Genomic DNA, 26,646 nt, shown 5'->3' on the forward strand with positions numbered 1-26,646 from the left:
GCAAAAGTCAGGCTCTCCTGTTCCCTATGAACAGACCTAATTCTGTGTCGGAGCGGACCATGCTTCATGGTCACTAATACTCACACCCTCCATGACGGAGACGGGTTCACCAAGTCCTAGAAGGAACTGCCCTAGGATCGTAGCTGGTGAGTAGGAAAGCAGAGGCCAACTCCTGTTTTCTAGTGCCAAGCCCACAAGGCCACTTAGAATCCTTAAAGAAAGAACAGCTCAAAGGTAGGAATAACAAATATTTATTCAGAAATGGGTAAGTAACATATAGTCTCCTCCATCCCTTAATGTCTCTTCCTCTCCTTTTGAACAAGAGATACACACAAGGAATGTGGAGGAGTGGCAGGTGGAGAGGGACACAAGGACTGGCCCACCACCTTCTCTTCCATTTCCCACGACGACACCCCGTAGAGCAGGGGAGGCAAGCGAGCTCCACCTGGCCGTGTACCACACAGCTAACCAGGACAGGGTCCATGAACTCTGTGACAGCCAGGGCAGCCTGGCACGGGACTGGGGGGCGGGGGAGAAGGGGAGGGGGGTAATGCCATGCAGGCAGGATATTTACCATCCCTACTTGAAGCCGAGTCCAAGCAGTGATCCAACTGTCCCCAGGACCTGAGAAACCTGGTCCCACTGCCTTGTAGGCGCTCTCAAGGATCAGGAAGGGGAAAGTGGAGGAGGAATGTCTTCCAGCTGCTGAGAAGAACGAAGTTTGCACCCGTTCAAAAGGGGAAAAGGGAACATGGGAACAAAAGCAGCATTCTCTCTGGACCAGAGGGTGAAGCACCATCAGGTACTTTCCATGGACTTCCAAGGCCTGAGCAGCCTTAGAGCGGGAGGACCGAGTGCTGTTCAAAGCCTAGGTCCTCCTTCCCGCTTACAGACAGAACTCTGGAAACAAGAGTTTCCAGATTTTTCTTCACTGGGCTGTTCCCAAGCAGGCCACGGAGAGCTTTTAGTGTCTCAGGTCCCCTCTGCTTCCTAGGCGTGTGCCTTTCGCAGCGCTTGCTTGCTACGGATTCTGCGGCTGCTGCCCAACTCGCTCCGGCTCTGCCGCCCCATTCCCTCTGCGGTCCCCACAAAGCAACAGGAGATGGAGGAGGCCCGTGGAGCCCTGCTGTCCTAGGGTTCAAGGGCTGCCCCCACACACCTTGAAGGGCTGCTCTGGTCTCCCTACACCCTCCGGACCACCCAGCATTCCCCATGCCCTTCACTGGAAGGCAGGGAAAGACCCCTCTGGCCACGGAAGGACGGGTGGGAACGGCGCCCCAGATGGCAGCTGCACGTGAGCCTCTCTCAGCATCCCTACCGTCCTGTGGGAATCTGAGGCCAGAAGCTTGGCCAGGAGCAAGCCAACATCTCCCATTCAAACGATCCCTCAGACCCTCAGTGTCAAAGAACAAGAGGCGGACCTTTAAAAAAAAAAAAAAAAAAAAAGAGAGAAACCAACTAGCAGAGAGCAGACATCTGCACCCAAACCAGGTGTGACAAGCGCCATGTCAGGTGAGAACTGGGAGGGCCGACGATGCCCTCTCCTCCTGGCCATGAGACCCCAGGAGAGCGGGGATGGGGCACAGGGCAGGAAGCAAGGAGAGGGGACCCTGAGCCACCGGAGGCAAGGGCCGGGGATGCTCTTTCCGGCAGAGCAGCAGGCTCACCCGCCCCGACACACGGCCCTCTCCAGGCCAATCGGGGAGAGAGAACAAGAGGGCTATGGCCTGATCCCCCCCCAGGCCACACACAATGACCAGGCAGGCGAGTGGCACAGCTCACAGCTCTCAAGCAGACCTGGCTGCCCTGCGGGGGTGGGGGTGGGCAGGGGCTCCCACTCTCCACTTTGAAAGCTTAAAAAAGAGAAAGGGGAGGCAACTCGTCGCCTCCTGGAGAAAAATGTGTCCTTCAGAGAGGCCCCGGCCCTGCACTCCACGGAGCCACCAGAAAGCCTTCCAGACAACTCATGGTACCATTTTCAGATACATCATTGTGGGGCTGAGACGAGGGACAGGGATACCGAGCAACACGGACCTACCTCGGTGATGAGATGGAGAGAGAAGAAACAGACTACGGCAAACGTTAACATACAGAAGGGCGCAGGGGAGAACACAACACAGAAAGGTGGGTCCTGTCCGGTGAGGAAGCGCTCTACCCCCAGCGACCCGTCCCACACTCAGGGGCCTCCAGTCCGATGGCCCTTTGGTCACAGGCTTTGCTTTAGGAAACAGCCACCCTCCTCTGCCCCTGCTTCTGGCTGCCCGCCCCCCCGCCCCCCTGCGCCCTCGCTCAAAGTTTGATTTTGAATTCTGTGGGCTGTGTAGTCACAGAGGCCCCCGAAGACTTGAAGAGTGCTTTCAGGATGGTGTCAGGGTCCACTTCGGCTGGAGGGTTAGAGGAGGCGGTAGAATTCACCCTGCGAGGCAGCTCACTCTCCTTCTTCACCGAGGGGCTATCGCTCAGCCGTCTGCAGAGAGCAAAGTCAAAATCCTTGTCAGTTTTCCCTCAGACGGGGAGGGAACCCACCATTTACTAAGTCTGTTAGGAAAGCTAGGTGCTGAACACACTGCTTTCTGTACCCCCTGATCTCATGACATTTTATAGCAAATCTATCATTTTTTAATTTACAGATGACAAAACTGAAATGCAGCCCCTGGTAATCTGAGGCTTTAACTCAGGAAATGCTGTATGCCCTCCAGAGACGGGCACACCCACGCCGGCTTATTACATATTTGGAGAAATCTGGAAGCCAAGAAATCGGCTTCACTCTTGTTTATTAGCCTAATGGCTCCCAAACTTACTTGGTCATAAAATCCACATTTTCCAGAATACAACTTATTCCTGAAGTGCAGCTTAAAACACTTGTCCAAATCATACAATTCAATATCTGAGGTTCAAATTCTGATCTTTCTAAATTTCTAAGTCTGTCTGCACCACCAACCTTGGCAAATCTGGTATCTTCCTGAGGTTTTGTCTTCTCGTCTATAAAAGGATGTCCTGCCAATCTACTCATGCATGCCAGCCTCCAAAAATGCATAAAACAAGGGCCACCAGTGGGTACTGTCTCCATCAGAGTCCGGGGCGAGGAGGTGGCATTTTCCATTCACTTGGATGGGACTCACAGTGGAACAAAGATGCAACTTGCCTGCTCTTCCCTCTCTTCTCAGGCCTTTCTAAATTCTAAAGCTGAGAACAGCAGCCCCCGAAGGGCAGGCCCCTGCAGCGACCCTGCGGTACGGTCGCTCTTACACCATCCGGCACCCCGACGGCCCAGCTGCCATCAGTGCAGAGGACGCGGGAGAGAGGAAAAGCACGGACTCAGGCATGTTACTCCGCAGCAGGAAGAGACTTGCACAGAGTACACCAGGAGAAAAGTTCCACCCGCCCCCAGCACCGCTGCCTGTGGGACTTACAGCAGGATGGGCTGGTCTGAGGTGATGACGTTCCCATTCATGTGAAGGTTGCACTTCATGGGTTGCCCTGAAAAACCAGAAAAGAAAAGGCTCTGCGATGAGACTTCGGCTCCGGACAAAAGGACGAGGGTTCCACCTCCCTCACCCGGGCCCCCGCTGCTGGCAGCTCTGGCTCCACAATGGGCGACGGGGAACCCCATGTGTGAGGTCCACGAAACCTCAGCAAGGACGGCACCAAACAGCAAAGTGGAAACAGACCCCCCTTCTCCCCTCGAGCAGCAGAGGAGAGCTGCGGGACGGGAGAGCCTGAACGCATGTGACTCTAAGCTTGTTCGTGAGGTAGTGAAGGAAAAGGTTTATGCAATGAAACTAAGTGAAAAAAGAACTGGAAAGTGAACATGCGGGCTTCCACTTGGTCTATGAAGGACTGACGGCTCCAGGTCCTGCCGGGGCAGCTACTCTACCCGGTCATCCCAGCACCACAAAGTGGGGAGAGGGAACAGAGCCATATAGGGTAACGCTTCTGACACCTCACTGGAATTAATTTAATATTTATCTGAAATCGATTCTGGTAAGCTACAACATATACTGTGAATTCTTGAGCAACCGTTAGGGTAGCAACTAAAAAATAGAGTGAAAAATGGGGGATCTGGGTAGCTCAATCAGTTAAGCATCTGCTTCTGGCTCAGGTCATGATGCCAGAGTCCTGGGACTGAGCCTCTCATCAGGCTCCCTGCTCAGCGTGGGGCCTGCCTCTCCCTCTGACCCTCCCCCGCCTCGTGCTCTGTCTCTCATACTCTCTCCCTCTTTCAAGTACATAAAATCTTAAAATATATATATATACACATATATATGGTGAAAAAGTCTTTAAAGGACCTAAATGGTCACATTAGAAATATTCACACAAGTGAGTAGAAAGGGGCAGGAGGGAGAGGGAGTAAGAATCATAAGCAGACTCTACACAGAGCCTGGAGCTCAACGAGCCTGATCCCAGGGCCTGAGATCATGACTTGAGCCGAAACCAAAAGTCGGAGGCTTAACTGACTGAGCCACCCCGGTGCCCCGAGACAAAAAAGGTCATTTTGAAATGATCAAAGGGTCAATGCACCAGGAAAGAAAGCGATGATAAACTTATCTACAACTAACATATACAAACACGTATACGGCTAACATCAGACCCTCAAGTACACAAAGCAAAACACAACTGGAAAAAGTAGACGAGCATAGCTGGTGGCCCTTCACTTTCAGGAATGGCCAGAACCAGGCCGAAGACCAACAAGGAGAGAGAAGATTCCAGTAACATTACAAACTGACTAGACCTACCAGACATCTACCAGCAGCAAAATACACGCAGATTTTCCTTCAACACTCATGGGGCAGAAGGAAATCCAGCAAAGTCACAAATACATGGAAATTAAAACAATTCTAAGTAACTAACGGATCAAATAAGAATCACAAGGGAATTCAGACAATACTTTGAGATGAATGAAAATAAAGACACAGTACACAGAAATTTATGGGACACAGCTAAGGCACTGCTTAGACAACAGTACACAGCTGTAAATGCACAGAGCAAGAAGAGGGGGAGACAACCTACAGGATGGGAGAAAATACTGGCAAATCAGTTATCTGGTAGGAGAAGAAGTCATATATAAAGAATTCTTTTTTTTTTAAAGAATTCATTTAAACTCAATTAAAAAGAGTCCGAAAAGACACTTCTCCAAGAGATACAAATGGTGACTCCGCACAAGCAGAGACACCCAACATCATTCACCAACAGGGAAATACAACCGCCGTGTCCCACCAGCATCTGCCTCTCGAACACATGTCCCTGGTCCACAAGGGTACTCGGTAAACACAGAAAGAACTAGTCAGCAGACAACAGGGCCATGGCAGGCAGTTTCACTCCACAGGCCGTCCTGAGATAAACAACGGGACTGTGGGCTCAGGAAAACCAGGAGCTTGCCCCTAGGAGCAGCGCCCACCCAGGAGTTAACCATTGACACAAGGCTGCCGGCGTCTGAGGAAGCTGTGTCCTAACACATCAGACCAACATCTGGAAGAGGAGGCTCGGACTTCTGGCTTCCCCAGCAAGACCTCGTAAGAGAACCATCCATGGAGAAATGGTGTTCCTATGCTCACTAGACCAAAGTCCTAGGGTTGTGTGAAAACCCAGGGCCCTGTCTGTTCTTGGTGCCCAGGAAACCTTCTGTCCAGAGGGTTGAGCGTGCCCGGAGTCCTCCCAGCCATCCCAGAGGAAGGCTCGCTCTGAAGGCTGCCCCCCGAGAGGGAGCAGTGAGCGGCAGGATGAGGTGGCTGCTCCCTCCCCGACTTACCATCCAAACACCTGTTGTTATACTTCTTGTATGCAGTAATGGCATCGTCCTTCTTCACAAAGACCACCTCTGCTACCCCAGGATGGACCAGGCGAGCCCTTTTGAGGGCTCCACATACACAGAAAAGCTCCTGCAAACAACAGGAGGATTAGGGTTGCAGAGAATCCAGGGCCATCCTCCTGCCTGCCAGCCACTCACTCCAGAGCTCTGGGGCAGATGGTGGCCAGCCGCACTCCAGCTGAATCCACCCAGCGCCCAGAATTTTGGGAGGCACCCTTTCAGGTGGTGTTCCTGGGACATCTGCAGGCCTCCCGATATGGGACCAGATGAGAGCACGAGCCGAGCTGGCAGCCAGAAACAGGTCTGGGCTTATAAGCCCTAGAGTCCCTGTGTCCTTCAGGAAGGCACCCCAATTTCTTCCTGCTGCAGCACCTACATTCTCAACAGGGATAGGAGTTACACAATTTCTCTGAGCGCCCCGTCATGAAAAGGAATGTGCAGGCTCATCAGAAGCCGTGGTAAACAGGTCACCACAGAACCTGCAAATTATCTAACTTCACTTGACATCTTCTCTTCGGAAAAAAAGAAAAGGAATGAGCTCGCCCTCTCCCCAGGGCTGTTGAAAGCTCAAATGCAGGCACTTTTAGGGCAGTGCTCTATATGCATGTGTCAATACCGTCATCATGTCCCCTGACACCTCCGCCTCCTCTTACAGGGGGCGTGGGGGGGGGGGTGCAGAGAAGGAAGACAACGTGGAGACAGACCGCGGAGGCCAGCCGGCACCCACCCCAAGGCTTCACCTGCGACTCCCTTCTCAACGCTGTCATGAGGACAGAAAAGCTTTCCGAAGGGATCACTGAAATGATTTGTTTTTCACGATAAAGTGGAAAATGTCAAATACCAAAACTAAGAGAGGGAAACCGAAAACTAAGTGCGATCCCAATTTCACTACTGCTGTTCTCCAGACATCACCAGTGGGGGCAAAGAAGGGAGGGCGGGCGTTGCTGCCATTCATGCAGGGTGGCGACTACCACAGGCCAGCAGGTCCCACTACTCTGTATTTCCAAAGATCCTGCCCACAAAGTCCCTGCCACATAACATATGCTCAATAAACAGCAGCTATCACTACTTTTATAACCAGGAAGAAGATTTGTTTCAACTCTGTTAACTTGTCATTCGCTAGTGAGCCTGCTCACTTCTCAGAGCTATCATACGGCACTTGTGTTTCACACTCAAAACCCCTGTCACACATGGTGGCCATTACGGGCTGTTACAGCACTTGAAACTCCGCTGCAGAGAGCCCGGAGTCCGGGTGCTTCCTCCTGGGACCTGACAATTCAGAGTTCAAAGGGCAACTGGACTTTCGAATTAATAGTGGGTTTTTTTTGGTGCCTAAATGAAAAGAAGCGGGAAGAGAAGTCCTGGCTGCATCAGGCCCTCTCCTTGCCAGGTCTAGGCTCTGCCCATGACTAAGGGCGGGACAGGACAGACCAGGGCAATCCAGGGGGGCCAACCACCACATAACCCCAATCTATCTCATACCTTTTACTCTGGAATCATCATGAAAACCCCTAGAGAAGGGACAAGTTCCAAAGACTCACAGGAAAATAACCAGAAGGCTGTGAACTAGAGGATTAGAGGATCCCATTCAGGCCCCAACCAGCACCCTGCACCGGCTCTGGTGCCGACGCTGTGAAGCACAGAGTTCCCACTGCCAGCCCAGCTGCTCGCTTTTGAAGACCTGCTTCCAAGGCTGGATCTTGGCCGGTGTCAGGCAACTTGGAATTGGGGAGGGTTCCCACCACCCTAACTGATAAGAGTGACTCACTGAGCTTAATCTATGCAAACAATGTGGTTTACGCTGAACACCTGCTTTCGTCCTGGGAGTCCAGAATGCTGACGTGCAGGGGCAGAGCGAGCCTACATGACTAGCTGCGGGTAAAGACCCTGGGCGCTGAGTCTGCACTGAGTTCCCCGGTTTCACGCATCACAGTTCGTTGCTGGGGAAATAAAGTGCATTGTGTGTGACTCCACTCGGGGAGGAATCCAGAAACTTGCACCTGGATTCCCCTGGCCTCTGCACCGCGAGCCTTCCCCTTTGCGGAATTTGCTCTGTATCCTGGAATAAACCTTAGCCCTGACAGTGCTCTCTGAGGAGTCCCGTTGAGTCTCGGGGAATTAGTGAACTGGTGGTGTTCTTGGGGGCCCTGGACACAGACGCGGTTTGAGGGCTAGAGCCCCGGTGGGACACGGTACTCACCACAATGTCTTCCTCAGTGACTCGAGGGTGCAGATTGTTGACGGTCATCTTGGTGCCTTCCAAGGGGCTGAGGACAGGCTGCCAGACAAGACAGTGACCAGAATCAGAGAACGGCTGTGCGCTCAGCTGTGGCACATCTGCCCGGCAAGTGACCAGGAAGGCCCAGAGGAAAGCCCGGCAGAGAGCCTGTCACAGTCACGCCCCCACACGATACTCAGGACGCACTAGTCATGTGTCACGACCCACCCAGCTCAGGTGACCCTTCCTCCTCAGAGCCTTTCTGACCAGCCCAGCATAGACAGATGCTCTCTCCCCAGTGCTCCCAGCAGCTCTCCTCCGGGCAGGCCTCTGTTCTAGCACAAAGGCTGCTCCGTCTGCAGCTCCGTTTCCCCCAGTTGCCCGCAAGCACGCCAAGGGCAGGGCTCACTGAGGCTTGCTTTGCTCTTTTGTAAAATGGAGGTGGCAACGCCTACCTCACGGAGGTGCTGTGAGGGCTCGACAGGGTATGCACACCATGTGGCCCCCCCAGCACAGGCTGCCTCCCGACGGGTGCACTCGCTCCCTCTCCTCGCCTTTCCCTCACCTCGGTGGGCGGCAGCTCCTTCGGGGGCTCCTCCTTGTTCACGAGTGTCCGGGACATGCTGGTCAAGGCTTTTGTTCGAACAGAGGAGGGGAGGGCCGGAGCTGTGTACGCGTCATTCTGGACCACTTTGGTGAGAGGGAGGGCCTTGGACACAGAGAACTTGGAACTGCTCAGTCCGGCCTAGACAAACGGGCAGACAGGAATCTGAGAAGCTAGAGAAGAAGACAAGAGAGAAGCACTACGGAGCTGACAACCCTCACCCCCAGGGGCTCCTAGCTCCCCAACCCCATCAGAGATCTGGAGCCAAGAAAGGCTGCCAGTGACTTCCCCCAGGGAAGGGGCGGGAGGGGAGAAACACAGTCTGCCCACGTGCTTACAGAAGCCTCCCTCCAGTGCAGGAAGCCCCTGCTGAGACACTTCCATGCAGCCACAGGCCTACCCAGACCACGGAAATTTTATGAAATTCTGCAATTTGGAGCTAATGACAAGGCCAAAAGCTTAGAGTCAAGTTTGCTCCCAGATACGTTCCTATCAAAACTGGCCGAGCACCAGCTCTGAGCCGGCCTGGCAGAGGAACCCGCTCTTCAGAAGGTCCAGACCCCCAACTTCTCGGTCCCTGTTTCTATATGCAGAGGCACCATGGGCAGCCCCGGCCCAATCGGCTCCCAGACCGTGAAGCACACGCTGGCAGTCAGTCATGCAGACCAGCAGATACCGTTCCCTCCCTCCCCAGCTCCCTCTAACTGGGGATGTGGTCCCTTGGAAACATAAACTAGGAAACTCCTTGCTAGGAATGAGTCTGAGGAAAAAGATGTATGAGGCAGAAGCAGCAGGTGGCCTTGCTGCTCTAAGCCTGCACCGCCAGCTACAGGCTCAGGAAGAAGGGCCAGACGCAGCCGCCAGAGGCAGAGCCCGGGGCCGGGGTGATTCACTGGCTTCTCCGAATCAAACGAAATGTCCTCCTTGTGCTGGACCCCACACTTCTCAAGCTGCTTTCTGATTACCGATGGCCAGTACGGTACGACACACCTGACCTGCGAGGCCAACTGCAGAAGCTTGACTCCTAGATCCGCTATTTATACGCTGGATGATACTGAACATATTTTCATCTCTGAGCCTGATCCCTCGCCTGTAAAATAGGACTAGTAACAGCACCCACCTTACCGGGCAGGAGGGAAGGGGAATCCTAGTTAACATAGACACCGCATTCTTCCAAGTAGGGTGAGCCAGGATCTGAGCCTGCTGACCACTCCCTGGGCAGCGGACCTTAGCAGTTCAACCAGTGCAAAGGCCCAGCCCCTAGTAACAAGTCAGCATAATTCAGCTTCGCACAGCGCTCTAAGAACTTCAGCGGCAACCGTGAAATTGGTCCACACAATGCAGCGGCAAAAATGGAGTCTTCGGGTCTCTGAAGGCCAAAGGCCAAGCTTGGCTTGGGTGCCCCCAGGCTGCCGTTCCGGACATGGGCTATACCCACTGCTGCTGGCCACCCTAATGGTCCCAGATACTGCTCTCGTTCCTTCTCTGCGTGGGTCCGCCCAGCAGCCTACTCTAGCAAGCTCGCCCGCGTGCAGGCTGCACCCGGTGGAGTGCACAGGCCAAGCACAGCTTATTCCTGTTAACACACCAACTAAGGGAACCTGGTGTCAAGAATGCAGCTTGTCAAGAACAGGCGGCTTGGTTGCTCGTGGGTTAAGCCTCTGCCTTCAGCTTGGGTCATGATCCCAGGGTCCTGGGACCAAATCCCACATCAGACTCTCTGCTCAGCGGGGAGCCTGCTGCCCCCACCCCTCTGTCTGTCTGCCTACTTGTGATCTCTGTCAAATAAATAAAATCTTTAAAAAAAAAAAAAAATTCGGCTAAAGGGACACCTGGGTGGCCCAGATGGTTAAGCATCTGCCTTCAGCTCAGGTCATGATCCCAGGGTCCTGAGATCAAGCCCCGTGTTGGCTCCCTGCTCAGTGCAGAGCCTGCTTCTCCCTCTGCCATTCCCTCCACTTATGCTCTGTGGCTCTGTCAAACAAATAAAATTGTAGAACAAACAAACAAAAACATGGCCAGAGGTGCTGACCACAGAGGGAAGGGGAACATGCAGAACGTCCACAAAGGAAAACACGATGCCATCCTCAGGGATCTCCCATTTCCCCTGCAGGGAAATAGCAAGCAGAAGGTGCCGCTCTGCACCCCACCAGCCGTGGGGCCGCCGGCACAGCACCGGACACCCTGCTCTCTGCATCTGTAAACCAGGGATTGCATCAGTTCTGAAAACCTTAAGACCCGCAGGAAGAAACATTTCTGAATTGAAAGGGCACATTCTCCACCACCACTCCCATCCACTGGTCATACACGGAGGGCGCAGGAAAAACGTAAATGCCTTACCACGTGGTGGAGAAAGCTGCCCGAGGCTGCAAATTTCATCTGTTTACTAGGAATGGGAGCTACAGAGTCATCATCTTCCTCCAAATCATATAAATTCTGAGAAGAAAGAAAGAAAAGCTAATGGGGCCTGCAGGTCCTGAAATGACATTTGGAACAAGAACAGAAAGAGACGTGGAGCTGGTTGGAGGACGAAGCAGGCACAGGGGGGCCTGGGGGAGACTGGCCTGGGCGTCCAATCCTTACAGGCCGGCTCTCCACCCACAGGGGCCCAGCAAAAGTGCTGCAACCTCCAGGTACGTGAGAATTACCTTTCCACAGCAGGCAACACCTAGAACCACCTACAACATGTGTTTATTATCTTAGTTTAGAAAGTCCATCCTTGGCAGTCTGGCCTATAGATAGAAATCCAAACCCCAGAAAGAGCTTTAGCCGCAAAGATGCTCACAGAAGGATTTCAAACCATGAGAATTAGAGAAAGACGGCTTAAGTAAACCGGAACACCAACTCAATGGATTATGCAATTATTTAAAATGTTTAGAGTAATGTGAATCACAGACGTACTTGTGTTGTAAAGTGAAAACAAGAGGACACAAAACTGGATAATAATGTACAGCAAACACACAACTACAGCGAGGCAGTAACTAGACAGCAATGACACCTAAAAATAAAAAACTGAAAAACAGGAAAGAGCCAGGGCAGAATTTCAACAGCTGCTGGCTTTGGAGAGCAGAAGCACCAGAACTCTTTCTTCCCGTGTAATCTTTCTCTATTTTGCAAATGTTCTATATTAAGTATGTATTAAGTACATACTAATTTTTTGCACATGCTACTTTAATAATAAAAAATAGAAGACTTTTGGGGCGCCTGGGTGGCTCAGTGGGTTGAGCCTCTGCCTTCAGCTCAGGTCATGATCTCCAGGTCCTGGGATCGAGCCCCGCATCAGGCTTTCTGCTCGGCGGGGAGCCTGCTTCCTCCTCTCTTTCTCTGCCTGCCTCTCTGCCTACTTGTGATCTCTGTCAAATAAATAAAATCTTTAAAAAAAAAAAAAAATAGAAGACTTTCAATTTGCCTCTCTGCCCATTATATACCCACCCACCCCTCGCCACTGTAAGAAGTTTAAAGATAACTACAACAACGACTCATGCGCTGCAGGGTCTCCCGGAGGGTGCGGTCAGCTGAGCGTCCGACTCATGGTTTCGGCTCAGGTTGTGATCTCAGGGCCGTGGGCTCCGTGCCCGGCACGGACTCTGCTTGGGTTCTCTCCCTCCCCGTCCCTTGCACACATTCTCTATAATAAATAAATCTTTGAAAAAATAAAAGAGTAAGTAAGTAATACTCAAACTGCCAAAAGCCAAACGTAATCCCTCCAATTCTTCACACTGGGGACCTCGGGCCAGGCCACAGCGAATCCACCCAGCGGAGCTCCTCAAAGAACACCCACGCACGCACTACAGCACACACTCACGGCCACGCACACGCGCTCTCGCTCTCCCACCTGTTTGGCCGGGTGGTTATTGACAACGTTGATTCTCATTCCAGCAGGATGGGCGTGGAGCGGTGCCATGGCCTTCTGCTGGGGAACCTAGAAACACAGAGAGACCGTGATTCATCCCCGGGGGGCCACACAAGTTCTCCATGAGAAAGGAATCACCGCACTTGAAATACGGTGCCACTCAGCTGTGGCCCGCGGTAACCTCCAGCGAGCCTCGTGCCCAAAGCAGGGCACCGCGTCGTCTTGCTCCAGGAGCCTGGCTCAGTGAGTGTTCGTAGCTGCTGCTGTTCCTGTTCCCGAAGTCAATGAGAACATTAAATACTGTTTCCATTCCGTCTGCAGCTGTGCAAGCGGCCAGCGCGCCGGATGAGGGGCTGGGTCTGCCTAGGCCCCTCCCTTGGGCCTCCCACTGACGGCTGTGTTAACTCTGGGCACAAAGACCCACATCCCGAGAGGGAGAGCCGTTTACAAAACTGCGGGAATGGTCCCAGAGTCGTGGTGAGAGAGAAATTCGGTCCTATGTGTGAAGCGCCCGCCACACAGCACACGCCCCACGAGCGTCTTGTCCTTTCCCCGCCTTCTCTGCATCGCAGGCTCGCTCACTGCGCAAGTCGGTGACTGCAGAACGAGATTAAATCCTTGCCTCCCTCATACAGTTACTGTACAAACACCTGGGAGAACTGTCATTCGGCCCCAATACTCGGCCCCCGCCCCCTGCCTGAACCCACAGTTGTTCCCGGCTCCCCAGGGACATATGGCAAGAGCCACACCCACCTGGATGGTTTTGGTGAGCTTCAGGGCGGGGGTCACCGCCCCGACGGGTGGGCTCAGGAAGGTGGCTGGGGAACTGCGCTTCAAGCTGATCTTCTCTCGGGCATCAGCCACCTGGCGGGGCTTCGGCGGCGCCGTGCTCTGCTGCTTGCGCGAGTTCAGCATCTCTCTGGCATCCTGCACTTTCCCTTTGATCCGGAACCGAGCGTCTTTCTGCAAAAGCTTTTCCCGGGCATCCTTGACTCCCAGCTTGAGCCTGGCGTCCGAGAGGCCAATCTTCTGCCGGGCGTCAAACCTCTGCTGGAAGGTGGCGGTGCGGGCTGGCGGGCTGAGGAGGCTCTGCTGGACCCCCACACGCGACCGGACACCTCCGACTCCCGGCCTGGCATGCAGACTGCAAGCAACAGAGCGGGTATGAAGCGGATCTGGGTCCTCACCAGTAGCCCCTGGGAGCAGGGCTGTCGTCATCCTGGGAGCAGGGGGCAGTTGCTGGAGAACCCAGACATCTGCTCGCTGTCTCAGGAAACAATTAAATCTACGTTGAAACTTCTTTCCTGGTTTATGGCCTTTGACTTTGTCTTGCAAAGAAAACTAGGAAGAAGGGCCTGGTGGTTTCTATCACTTAGGTAAGACGGTTTTGCTCCCCAGACCAAGTATTCTGAGACACCATTAGGGACAATAACCTACAAATCATGCTAGTCAAAAAAAAAAAAAAAAAGAAAAAAGAAAAAAGAAAAAAAGCACATCCCCCAAATATCCTAACCCCATACCCCTGAAGAACAACATCCGTTTCCAAAGCGCTTCCCCAGCCATGTCTCAGTCAGCGCCCTGTGACGTGGGATGAACAAGCTTGGAGAAAAAATGATTAACGAAGGGTGCCCAGCCTCCCCAGGCAGCCCAGGCCTCCAGTGCCAGCAGATGCCCCCTGCCCCCCGCCCAGGGGTTGGGAGCAGGAGCAAGCCCACGGAGAGACTGAAGATACAAGGACTTGGTAGAAAAGAAAACCAGTCACTGTCTCAATTGTTTCCAAACACCAAACATGTAGGTGTTTCCCCCACATCAACTGTTCTCGAACTCTCTGGACACCAACTGAGTGTCCTACCACTCAATTCTGACACTACCTACCCAGAGTCCACGCACACCCCACAGGCTACAGGCTATCCCACGGGAGTCCCCGCATTTCAGATGCCAGTTCCTAGTCCTGGGCTTCCCATACTTTTGACAGACTAGCTAAAATAGAGGGGATACACACCCCCTCCTCAAGTTCAAGAATTTGCTAGAATGGCTCACAGAACACAGCCGAAACAGTATACTTACTATTATCAGTTTATTATAAAGGCTACAATTCAGAGTCAAATGGAAGAGAGGCATAAGGTACAGGAAGAGGGGGGAGGGGTGTGAGTTTCCACATCCTCTCTGGGTACACCACCCTCCCAGCACATAGCTGTGCTCACCAACCCAGAAGCTCCCCCGAATTCCATGTACGGGGGGGGGGGGGGGGTTATGTAGGCAAGGTTGTCTGAATCACTGGCCATTGATGACTGACTCAATTTCCAGCCCCTCTCCCCTCCCTGGTGGTTGAGGGGTGGGGAGTGGGGTAGGGCTCCAAGTTCCTACTAATGATGCCAAGGTCTTTCTGGCAACCAGCCCCCATCCTGAGGCTATCCCCGGGGCCCATCAGGCGTCACCTCATTATAACATAAGATGCTCCTACTACGCATGAACTCGGGAAACTCTCACGAGTTTTAGGAACAGTGTGCCATGAATCAGGGATAAAACCACCTTTGTATTTAGCACATTACCAACAAGAAGAATGTCAAATTCAGAAACTGTTAAGATTGGAAATGAACTAAACTCCATTAAACAGGGGTGCCTGGGTGGCTCAGTGGGTTAAAGCCTCTGCCTTCCACTCGGGTCATGATCTCAGAGTCCTCCTGCTCTCTGCTCAGCAGGGAGCCTGCCTGCTTCCTCCTTTCTCTCTCTGCCTGCCTCTCTGCCTACTTGCGATCTCTGTCAAATAAATAAATAAAATCTTAATTAAAAAAAAAAACACTCCATTAAATAGGCCCCATTTGCTTGTGGGGCTCCTCTGCTGGCCCTTTAGTGGCTTGCGAGGAAAGCAAAGACCATTCCAGGTAAATCCTGAGAGCCCTTCCTGGGGTCCGCAGGCTGCTCCCTCACCCCACCTGCCCACAGCACCACCCCAGCACCACCCCAGCCTCACCACTGCTCGCACAGCGGGGGCCCTGCCTGGGGGACTCCTGCTCCCAAGGCAACACCTCCTCTTAGGGAAACCCTCCCTCCCTACTTCTTCTAGGACAAGCCTCCTTTGTGCCTATAACTACATCTGCTTGCTTTCTCCTCCCCACTGGACTGGGAACGGGGAGAATGGGCACAGTGCTTTGTAAGTGGTGCTGAACGCTGGCTGGGCATTAGAAACTCCCGTGGAACTGCTTAAAAACACGGCTGTCCACACCCCACCTGCAGCTGAATCTCAAGTCAGGGCTGAGGCATCTGCATTTTGACTCCACAGGTGATCGTGGATGACAGAAGCGTTCAGAATCTCTGACCTGGTGTCAGAAGGCAAAGCTCGACTGAACAAACAAGTTCCTATACGGTTTCCCACATCTGTGTCCGGGCCCCCCCCCCAGGGCCCTCCTACGCACTGGGCAACTCAGAGGGCGCTCCAAGTACCTCGCCGTTCCCCCCGGCTGGAGGGAGACTGTCCTCCAGCTCCTGTGCCGACCGCAGGAGCACACCCAAGGGACCAGGAAAGGCAACATGGGCCTTCACCCTGTTATGCTTTGACCAGCGGAAACACCCACTGCGGATCGCCTAAGGCAGTGATGCACACTCCATTTCTCTTTGAGAAATGGAATATTACTTCAGGATTTAAATACTTTCCAGGGGGTCTACACAAGAACTAGATGGAAGAGAGAGGGAAAGGGTCATTTACAGAATTGGTCAGATTAGGTTTAAGGTAGGGGCCGCCCTACTTGCTGGTCCCTGTCCTGTTTTCTCCTGCACAGGAGTGGGTTTAAAAAAAAAAAAAAAAAAAAAAAAAAAGGCCAAAAGGAATGGGGTGTTTAGGGAGTTCACTAAGCACAAACAGGGAGAGGGAAATCGGCGCGTGTGCAAACAGCACCCATATGCCCCCGGCGTGGCCCAGCCTCGGTTTCATGGTCTGTAAGGCCTTGACAATAATGGGGCTATGCTTCGTAGCATCGCTGAAGCCTACAGCTACTTGAGGGGCTGCGGGAATTTGTGGAGGGGACACGAACTTCCTAATAAAATAAAAATTTAAAAAAAAAATAAATAAATAAACCCATAGGTTTTTTCTAATGCTTTCAGCTCCCTACACCCGTTGGTGATGTCCATCGAAGAAATGCAACAGGCTCTCAGTTCACACCAGGAGCTACCACTGAGAGCCCACTTGTAAAATGGGGAAAAGGATTTTAATCAGCATTTACTGTCCAGATCCTGACAAAGTCAGGGTTAGCGGAAAGTCCTCCAGGTAAACTGTTCACTTCCCACTCTGAAGCCAGAGGCCTTGGGCTGGGAAATCAAGTCACCAAAAAGAGCACAGCAGGAAGACACCTACTCCAGGAGAGGAAGGACCGAGGTCTCCAGGGACACCACACACAACCAGACACCGCCCCGCTACGAGCCGAGCGTGCCACAGATCATGCGAACAATGCCCCCCGCAGGCCACAGCGTGCAGTCTCCTGGCTCTCGCAGCCCTGATGGGCGCCTCCGCCCTGCGCCCCCTGCCCTCAAGTGTTCCCCACCTTCTCCCTTGGCACTTCCACAGTCCAGGGCGCCCTCCCTGGGCAGTAGAACCTGGGACACAACTGCCGCAGAGGCTCTTGCTGTGTGGAGTCAAAGGATGTGTCTCCAAGGCCACATCTCCTGCAGGATGAGGAGCCTCTTGTGGGCGGGCGCTGCAACCCTGCACCAGGCAGATGAAAAAAAGGCTCAAAGAGCTTTCCGGTCCTGAGCACCTGCTAAGTGTAGGGATCCTACACCCCCTGTCCCTGCCCCGCCATCCTCCTTTCATCCTCCCAGCTGCGAGAATGAGGCTGTTACACACATTCGACAGACGAGAGGTCCAACCAGATTTGCCCGCATCCAGTTAGAGCACCAATAAACGCGGTACAGGGCAAAAGTGACGACCAGAACTTAAAGAGTTAAAGAGGGGGTGTGCTGTCCCCAGGCTAAGAACAGCTTAGGACTCCCGGGCCATGGCACAGGCTCTAGGAACCAGAGGGGGAGCGCGCACGCACCCAGGACGGCCCAGCGTGCCCATTCAGGTCCCAGAACATGGCCCAGATGCCTTGTGCTGGTCTTTTTTCTCTGAGAGGCACAAGAGGGCCATCTGGGGCAGGGAGGGGACGTGGCTGGGGGCGCAGGAGCATGAGGAAGCTACTTCCCGGCAATCTGAGCCCTTCAGTCCGCGGGCTCCACCAACCCCTTCAGCTCCTTTCACGACCAGCTTCAGGGGCTTCAGTGTTCGGGCTTTTCATCATCACTGTTGCTCCTCTTGCATGAAAAGATGCCTGTTCATCCCCGCAGGCGGCAGCGCTGGGTACAAGGCAGGCATTAGTCATCAGGAATGTTTCAAATAAACACTCCTGCGAGGAGTGGGTCTCCAAAACAGAGTTCGTGGTGTTCCCCTCCTGCTCCAAGAACTGCTGAGGGCTCCCTAACAAAGCCCAGCCCCTCAGGAGAGCCTCTGGTCTGGCCCCAGCTTCTGCCTGCAGCCTCACCTCCCACTGCACACGCTATCTGATGTTCCCGAAACACATTCTGCACTTGGGGCCTCAGTCAATGTCGGGGAGAGGGGTGGGGGAGGTTTGGAGCGAGGCTCTGCACTGCCCCACCTGGCCACGCGGACACAATGCATCCCGGCCCCGCTTCCAGGGCCCCACTAGGGGTTCCTGGGGTCCTGGGAAGAGCGCTGTGGGTGAGAGGGCCAGGGCCCCCACCAGAACCTAGCACTCTCCTCCAGACTCCACCCAGAGCCGGCTCTGGACAGCTGTGTACTCCGAAGGATTCAGGGCCTTGAGGGTGGGGGGACCCCGGATTATTATTATAAAGTGGATTTTAATCCATGGGGTCTCTGAGTTAGTTACGCATGCTGAGGTCATCTTTACAAGGAGAAAACAGTTTAATTCTATTACGCAGAGTTGATCCTGGATTAGGTGCTTCACAGACACAGAGAAACAAGACACCATCCCCTTACCCTGCAAGAGAGTCTTGTGCAGGTGTTTTGTTTTAAATCCTATTTCTATTTCTTCCCCTCCAAGTTACATAACAACTAATTTTCCTTCTTTTTATTTTAGGTCTACATTTCCTTTATTTTATTTCAACAAGGAAACAAGCAATGAGTACCAGGACCAGAGCTCTGGCCTGAACTGAAAAGCTGACCAACCCCCTTCCGCATGGCTCCAAGGACTCCCCAGACAGGGTGGCGGGGCCAGAGGTGCTCAACCCCACCACAGTCAACGTCCGAACTTCCCATCAAGGCTGCCTGCACCTCAGATGAGCCTTCGCTAACTAGGAGGTGGCAGTGGATGGACAGACAGCAATCTTCTGAGAACTCAACAAATCAAACCAGACTGGGCGACTCTGCAACCCTGACCAGCAGTACACTTGCAGTTTCAGGAAAAAAAAAACCTGACAAGAACAGGCCCACAGGGTGCCTGCGTGGCTCAGTTGGTTAAGCAACTGCCTTCCGCTCAGGTCCCGATCCTGGAGTCCCAGGATTGAGTCCCGCATCGGGCTCCCAGCTCCATGCGGAGTCTGCTTCTCCCTGTGACCTCCCATCTCATGCTCTCTCTCTCTCTGTCTCTCTCAAATAAATGAATAAATAAAAATCCTAAAACAAAACAAAACAAAAACCAGGCCTTCACCGCAGCTGATACCCCGCGCTGTCCTGGGGAGACTCATCCATGGGTCTTGGGCCACCAGAGCCATGCTAGGCCCTGGGAAGGACAGCGTCTCACCTGCTGAGTGATGTGTCACTCAAAACTCTCCGCTTCTCTGTCTTCACATTAATCGCAGAAATCTTTTGACGATTAACTGGGGCCCCAGGTAATCATAATGACAACGACCCTTTCTTGACTTACAAGGCGCGATGAACACAGAACAGCTACCTAGAGAACAAGCAATTCCGTGACCGGCGGGGAAACGCGTTATTCACACTGCCACAGGTACTTCTGCTATTTTCCCGAACAGGAAGAAAGTTTTTGGAGATCATCGCTGGTTCTACTTAAATGACCAAGCACAATGTTCTTCCTGGGACCTCTATGCAATGCCATTCCATGGCTCCCAGGAAGGGGAAAGTTCTTCCAGGAAGCATGTAAGATGAAACAGGCTTACTGTAGGAAAGGAAAGCTGTTCACGGAGATCAGCTTAGACCTCTCAGTTGTTTGTTTTGTTTTTTAAGATTATTTATTTATGGGGCGCCTGGGTGGCACAGGGGGTTAAAGCCTCTGCCTTCTGGGTCATGATCCCAGAGTCCTGGGATTGAACCCTGCATTGGGCTCTCTGCTCAGTGGGGAGCCTGTTTCCTCCTTTCTCTCTCTGCCTGCCTCTCTGCCTACTTGAGATCTCTGTCAAATAAATAAAATCTTAAAGAAAAAAAAAAAGATTATTCATTTGACAGAGAGAGAGACAGCAAGAGAAGGAACACAAGCAGGGGGCAGTAGGGGAGGGAGAAGCAGGCTTCCTGCTGAGCAGGGAGCCCAATGCGGATCTTGATCCCAGGACTCTGGATCAGGACCTGAGCAGGAGGCAGACGCTTCACAACAGAGCCACCCAGGCGCCCCAACCTTTCAGCTCTTGACTTGGATGTAGTTTTCACTGGCTGTGCAAGTAAAATAAAAATGAAGTTTCCACCAGGTTTAATCCAAACACAGCGCACAGGCCAAACTAGCACGCAGAGTCTCTGCACATTCCTCCAATCTGGTCTCCAGGTAACAGCAAGGCAATACTCTCACATACTCTCACAGAAAATTCGAATGTCACTTATTTACAATCCTTCAATAATGATGATGAGAGCTAACAACTACTGGACACTTAGAACCATCAGATACTTCTGAAATTCTTTAGATATATTAACTCACTTAGTCCTAACAATCACCTAACAAAATAAACATTATCTACATTTTATAAATGAGAGTGGTAGGGAATAGTTAGATAACTTGCATAAGATCATGTGGAGGAGCGCCTGGGAGGCTCAGTGGGTTAAGCATTTGCCTTTCGCTCAGGTCATGATCTCAGGGTCCTGGAATCAAGCCCTGCACATTGGGCTCCCAGTTTAGCAGGGTGTCTGCCTGTCGCCCTCTGACCCTCCCCGCTCTCGTGTGTCTCTCAAACAAATTTCACTGTCTCTCAAATAAATCTTTAAAAAAAAAAAAAAATCACATGGAAAGCAAGAGAAGGGAATCCAAATTTCCTAGTTTCACTTTCCAGGGCGAGGTACCTACTGGCCCCCATCAGGGGAGGGGCTTAGGGTTCTACCCCTTTAAAGATCCACGATAACTGCCATCATTTCCTTAACACTTACTACCTGGTACAAACTTTAAATTATATATTTTTGGGGCGCCTGGGTGGCTCAGTCGGTTAAGCAGCTGCCTTTGGCTCAGGTCATGACCCCAGGGTCCTGGGATGGAGCCCCACATTGAGAGCATTGAGAGGTGGGGGAGGGGAGGTCCCTGCTCAGTGGGGAGCCTGCTTCTCTCCCTCTGCCTGCCGCTCTGCCTACCTGAGCTCTGTCAAATAAATAAAAATCTTTAAAAAAAGATTTAAAATAAATCATAAAATACACATTTTTATATTCTCATACTTCACCTCCTCAACTACCTGCCAGTAACCACTACTACAAATGAGGAAATGGCCCGGCTCAGAAGACATATTGCCAGGGAGGCACAAAACCCAACAACAGGCCCACCAGGGCACCACGTCTGCCTGGTTGCAGAGTCCCCATTCATCCCACAGATCCCCACCCAACGCCCAACATCAGACTCTGGACACACGGGAGCCAAGAAACTACAGACCCAACAGACAGTACAGACAGCCTGCAGCTGGGAACCCAGGGGAGTGACTGCGGAAAGAGGACGTCCTGGGAAGCTGGTTCACTCAGCCACTGTGCAGCAAACCTATGAAACCCAGACAGACTCAGAAGTGGCCAGAAGACACAGCACCAACTGCACACCAGTTATTAGAGGGAAGACCTAGGAAAGAACTACTCACGGAGAATGGCTGAGCAAATTAATGCTTCCCGTGTGCCTGTTATGAACCAGAAGCCAGGTGAAGCGGGGGCTGGTGAAGTATGTGGCAGCGGGCCGGTGCAGCGGATATGTGGGGTTGGGGGCTGCGGGGGGGGGGGGGGGGGGCGGAGGGCCGGATACATTCCAGTTAGCAACAGAAAGTATCTATTTTCTAGCGCCCCCCCCCCCCGCACTGGGGATGTATTAGTCAACTTCTGCGAAGTGAATGAGGTCTGAGAAAACACCATCTAACATCTCTACAGCCTGCTTACAAAGACACCTGAACTAGTGCAACGCGCGCTGGAGAACTACCGGCCGCCTTCCCACTTCTGCATACACGGGAACCAGAGCTCATAACGGCTGCAAATGACAAATAATATTTAAAGGTCCAGAGGAAATCTGGGGCACATCACCGCAAATCATCTCCTCACTCAGATCCAGAAGAGTCTTTTCCGACCACTGGGAGCTACAACAACCATCAATGACCTCTAACCTCCACCCCCGCCTGTTTTGGTTTGGTTTGGTTTTGTTCTGCCCCAGCCTGAGGCCAACTCAGCCAGCTCCTAAACCGCACTCAGCCCCCACTCTCCGCACTTGGTGGCCTCGGGCAAGTCACTCACTCTACTTTTCCCGGCCTCAAGCTCTCCGTCTGCAAAATGGGGAAAATACCAGCATCTGGCCGGTACGGTTACGAAAAGAGCAGATGGAACAGGAGCCACGTGAAAGCGCTTGGAGAACTTGAAACGCCGCGCAACGGAGGCGAGTGTTGAGAGGCGGCGGCGGGGCGGGGAAGCGCACGCAGAATCTGAAGTTAAGGTCTGGGTCTCAGCTTCGGCGGTAACAGAGTCTGAGCAAGTCACTTCCCCGCTAAACTTCACTCGTCCTAACTCTAAGGCCGGCGGAGACCGGGGAGCAGCGGGACCCGAGCGCCTCAGTCTTCGCAGGGGAGAGGGCTGCGCTGGGGAGACCTTCTGGACCCCTCCCCCGGGGGGCCAGCCCCTCCCCCCGCCCGGGCCGCTCCCACGAATGGGGAGCCCCGGCCTCGCCGCCGCCGCCGCCAGCGGCCTCGCCGTTCTCCCCCGAGCGACGGCGCTTCCAACCAGTGTGGACCGCCGAGCGGCCGGGCCCGCGGCGGCGGCCGGGCAGGGCCAATGAGGAGCGCGGCTGCGGCAGGGGGCGGGCGCAGACGGCGCTCCGCGTCGCTCCCGGGCCGCTCCCTTCCCGCCCCGAGCCCCGCTAGGCCACTGGCCCTGAGCACCGGAGGAAGAAAAGGCCACTCACCGCCCCTTCGTCGCAGCCCCGCGCTTCCGGATGAGCTCGTCCAGGGAGATGTCCGCCATCTTACACGGCCGAGCGACCCGCGAGCTGCTTAGACTCCCTCGGCCCTCGAGCCCGCCCCTTCGGCCGCTACGGAGCAACTAGCTGCTTCCGGCGTACGGCGGATGAACTCTCGCGACAGCTCACACCGGGCAAAAACCGGAAGGGGCGGGGAACTTCCGTGAGCCTTTGCGACGCCAGCTGATTATCTGCATACGGTAGTCAGAGTCCCTACCGCTGGTGGTTCTCCCCGGCGAACAAATAAAATGGTAAGGGACAGAAACAATGAACTAAATGAATAAGATAAACTGGAAAGGAACTGGACTCTTCGTTCAACGGTCCGCTCTGCGGCTCACCGTAGGGCTAATGAGAATGGAATTCGTTACCCAGCGAGTAACACGTGTATGACTTTATGCCTTAAACTTATGAGTAAGGAAAATAACGATTCGGGGTGACGCCCGAATCCTCACTGCTAATGTGAGACGAATTTTTGAGCGGGTAAAGGTTGCCCCTAAGGTGACCCGCCTACTTTGCGGGATGCCTGGGTGCTGCGATCTGCCCGTCCTCTTTTTTAATATGGAAAAAGCAGAGCGATCGGGGCGAGTTGGTTTTTAATAATTTGTAATTTCGTGGGGGTTTTTTTTTTGGCGGCGCAAGACGTCTGCGATTTCCTTATGGGCCCGCTGCTGCCTGCCCCGACTCCCAGCGTTTTCCTGATCTTCTCAATTTATGGGCGCGTTTTATTTTTGATCAGGCAAGATCCGTTTTCACACACGGTTCATGAACCCTAGCTTGGCCATTTTCCCCAGTTCTCTGAAACTTCTGCCTGGTGTCTGGCCAGCTGCTTATTTGCGGGGGCCCGCGGCACCCACTAGGTGCTCACTTTGTGGCTCATGAGGTGAGACGTCCCGTCCCAGGAGCTGCTCTTCTCGGCGGCAGCACTTTCCCGAGCGAAATGGTCTCACTTCTCTGCGCTTCGGTTTTCCCGATCTACACAGTGGGGCAGATGACAGGCCGCTGCGAGGGTTAAACGGGCCGATCGTTAAAACCTTCCATACGCAGAAGCCTTTTCTACGATGCAGCCCCAGGACCCCACCGCCAAGCTCGGCACGAGGCAGGTGTTCAATACATGTCTGTTGCATCAATCGGTTAAAAAAAAAAATACAACACGCAACGTCTTTAGAACAACAAAGAGCATATACTATACTCTGTCGAGTTATTATTTATTTCTACGTGCACCGATGCCAGGGGCTTTCATGTGCTGTTGACAGAACACACATAAAACTCGCATCGGGAGCTCTGTGGGCAAGAGGTGGTCAAGCCAGCGGGTCGGGGTTGGGCACCCGACGGAGGAAGGGAAGCCAGGTCCCACCTGCGCCGCCGCCGCGATCGGGTGCTGGCTGGCCCTCCTCTTCTCAACTGTACAAGGGACCGCTAATCCCTCCCTCCGTCCTCGCTTCCTCCCTGGAAGTGCGGGGAGGGACGCTGGGAGGAGATACGAGGAAGGGAGGGCTGGGGTTCGGCCTCCAACCTTCCCCGTGCTGGACCGAGGAGCGCAGGTGCAGAGGAACAAGGGAGGGGGTGGAGGACCGCAGGATTTAAGTCCCTGTCACCCCTTATGTGAACTGTAATAAAGTGACTTAAAGGTTATTTTTAAAGCCAGTTCAGTAAGGTCGTTAACTGACATCAGCTGCCAGCCGAGTGGCCCTCCCCTGGAGGCATGTCGGAGAGTGTAAAGTTTTGCAGGGTGGTGTCTGGTTATCTGAAGGACAGGGATCCGGAATCTGGTCAGGTGGAGGTTGGGGGACTGGGGACAGGCAGTCCCCAGGCGGGGGCCTTCCCAATGCCTGCGCCTGGGACATTCCAGGCCTGGGACGATCCAGGAGGAAAGAGACCCATTACAGTTCTCCCAGGCGGGGCTCCGTTTCTCGTGTGGACACGGGGGCCGTTTTGCCGGGTGTGAACATACAAGGAATGGCCAGGAGCACAGCTGCGCCCTAGCTGAAGGGATCTGGTCCTGCTTTCTTTGGAAATAGACCAAGAATCGTGCCCCACTTGGGAAAACCACCTGCTTCCCCGCAGAGACTGGGCGTCTGGCTGCATTCGGGGCTGTGAGGCAAACCCCTAGCCACCCCCCTTCTGGGGGACTTGGGGCAGTATTTACATCCTGCAATGGACATCATTTTATAAATTCCTTTCCTTTCTTGCTCTTTTATAATATAGTTGGAGCTTTGTGTTGATTTTTTGTTTAAAGATTTATTTATTTGAGAGAGAGAGAGAGCAGGGGGAGGGGCCAAGGGAGAGGAACCCAAGCAGACTGCCCTGAGCATGAAGCCAGACCCGGGGCTTAATCTCACAACCCTGAGATCAGACCTGAACCAAAACCAAGAATCAGGGGCTTAACCAACTGTGCCACTCAGGCGCCCTGATTTTTAAAAATTCTGTGTGGGCTGGCGATGTTACCTGTGAATCCACTTCAGGATACTAAAGAGGCAGTTAGTTATAAATATTATTTTAAAAGGATGTCAGGTCTGAAAGGGTGGCAAGTCATGAGACAAGGAGAGAGGGTAGGGACCAGGTCCGATCCCTGCCCTTCTAAGCTCGGGGACAGCCCCTTGCGAGCTCGGACAGGTGTGCATTCAAAGCCAGACACGCAAACCTGTTTTCTCATCCTCTAGGAGGGGACCCAGATGAGGAGACCTAATGTGAGCCCAGTGCTCTGCAGTCCCCAGCACACAGTAGGTGTGAAGGGATTCCCAGGCCAAGCCCTTTCCTGCCCACTGAGGAGTCCCAGCCCTGCTCCGGGATGTGGGCCCGGGCCAGAATGGAAGGTAAGAGGAGAGGAGAAAGGGACTCCCTGGTCTGAGGCTCAGCTTCTTGCGCACTTCCCCATCCTCTTCTCTTCCCCGGTCCAGCCACGCTGGCCTTCACGATATTCCTGGAGATGTCCAGCAGGTCTCTGCCACAGGGCCTTTGCACTTGCTGGTCACTCCCTCTAGAGCACATCTAGTGTTCTTCAGTTCCAGCCTCATTTCCACTGTCCCCTCAGTGACCTGCTTTCTCCCATCTGTTTCTGGGGAGCGACCAGGAAGGTAATTCCACAAGCTTGTTCCAAACACAAGGCGTCTGCACTTGCTGTTCCCCCCACTTTGAACACCTACCCCAGCAGGGCCAGCTTCCTTGTCTCTTTAAAAAGAGAGTAGTCCTCACTCCCATGCTGCCCTGTGGCCTGATTTCTGTATTGGCATTTACCATCTCACAACACTGTCCAGCATCTGTCTTAAAGCTTTCTCACGGGCACCCCAGGAGTAGGAGAGGGTGTGCTGGGGCAGCTGCAGCCGAGTCTCTGGCCTTTGGAACAGTGCATGAAGGAACAAGGAAGCTAGCATCCCCCTTGCAGCCTCCCACAGAGACATTGATGCCTGCCTTACCTCAGGACCCACCTCCAACCTGAAGGCCGTTCTCTCCAGCAGAAACGGAGGCTAGTGATTTCTCCCTGCTTTTCAGGGCTGGCCAGAGGGGAAAACAATGGGGGACATACAGAGTTGTACCACCCAGGGCTGGAGAGAGCTTTTCACACTGCTGAGATGATATGAATGAGGCTGGGCCTGAGGGGGCTGGGCACAAAGGGAGGGTATCAAGGTTGGACTCCCAGTGTCCACACGCCCTGACCTGGCTTTCTGTCTCCAGGAATCTAGCCTCAAAAAAATCATCTGAGGGGCACTTGGCTGGCTCAGCTGACAGAGCACGCTACTCTTGATCTCAAGTTTGTGAGTTCAAGCCCAACACTGGGTGTGGAGCCTCCTTTAAAAAATAAAATAA

The 26,646-nt window shown here is 53.4% G+C and overlaps 1 protein-coding gene and 1 non-coding gene across 3 annotated transcripts; one reads left to right on the forward strand and one right to left on the reverse strand.

Moving 5' to 3' along the window:
* Positions 1-235: 235 nt before the first annotated feature.
* POLDIP3 (DNA polymerase delta interacting protein 3) lies at positions 236-22,934 on the reverse strand. Of its 2 annotated transcripts, XM_047741115.1 has the most exons (9): positions 22,789-22,934; positions 13,238-13,628; positions 12,467-12,553; positions 10,972-11,067; positions 8,593-8,772; positions 8,010-8,087; positions 5,750-5,879; positions 3,414-3,480; positions 236-2,467 (listed from the first exon to the last, which is right to left on the reverse strand). In XM_047741115.1, exons 1-9 carry the CDS (start codon positions 22,845-22,847, stop codon positions 2,290-2,292), a joined length of 1,266 nt encoding a protein of 421 aa, XP_047597071.1. In that variant the 5' UTR covers positions 22,848-22,934; the 3' UTR covers positions 236-2,289. The 2 variants fall into 2 exon arrangements, with proteins under 2 accessions (XP_047597071.1, XP_047597072.1); XM_047741116.1 differs by lacking the exon at positions 10,972-11,067.
* A 302-nt stretch (positions 22,935-23,236) lies between these two features.
* LOC125108010 (U12 minor spliceosomal RNA) lies at positions 23,237-23,386 on the forward strand. The gene has a single exon (XR_007129731.1). It is a non-coding gene; the product is annotated as a U12 minor spliceosomal RNA (small nuclear RNA).
* Positions 23,387-26,646: the final 3,260 nt, after the last annotated feature.

This window comes from Lutra lutra, chromosome 8, assembly GCF_902655055.1.
Source record: "Lutra lutra chromosome 8, mLutLut1.2, whole genome shotgun sequence".
Taxonomy (NCBI): Eukaryota; Metazoa; Chordata; class Mammalia; order Carnivora; family Mustelidae; genus Lutra; species Lutra lutra.

Excerpts from the sequence above, each read along its gene's own strand:
- POLDIP3 (XM_047741115.1), bottom strand. The coding sequence starts at position 22,847 with ATGGCGGACATCTCCCTGGACGAGCTCATCCGGAAGCGCGGGGCTGCG. Across the intron at positions 13,629-22,788 it reads GGGGCTGCGACGAAGGGGCG|TCTGCATGCCAGGCCGGGAG; the intron begins GTGAGTGGCCTT and ends TGTTGCTTGCAG. Across the intron at positions 8,088-8,592 it reads AGGAGCTGCCGCCCACCGAG|CCTGTCCTCAGCCCCTTGGA; the intron begins GTGAGGGAAAGG and ends CTTGTCTGGCAG.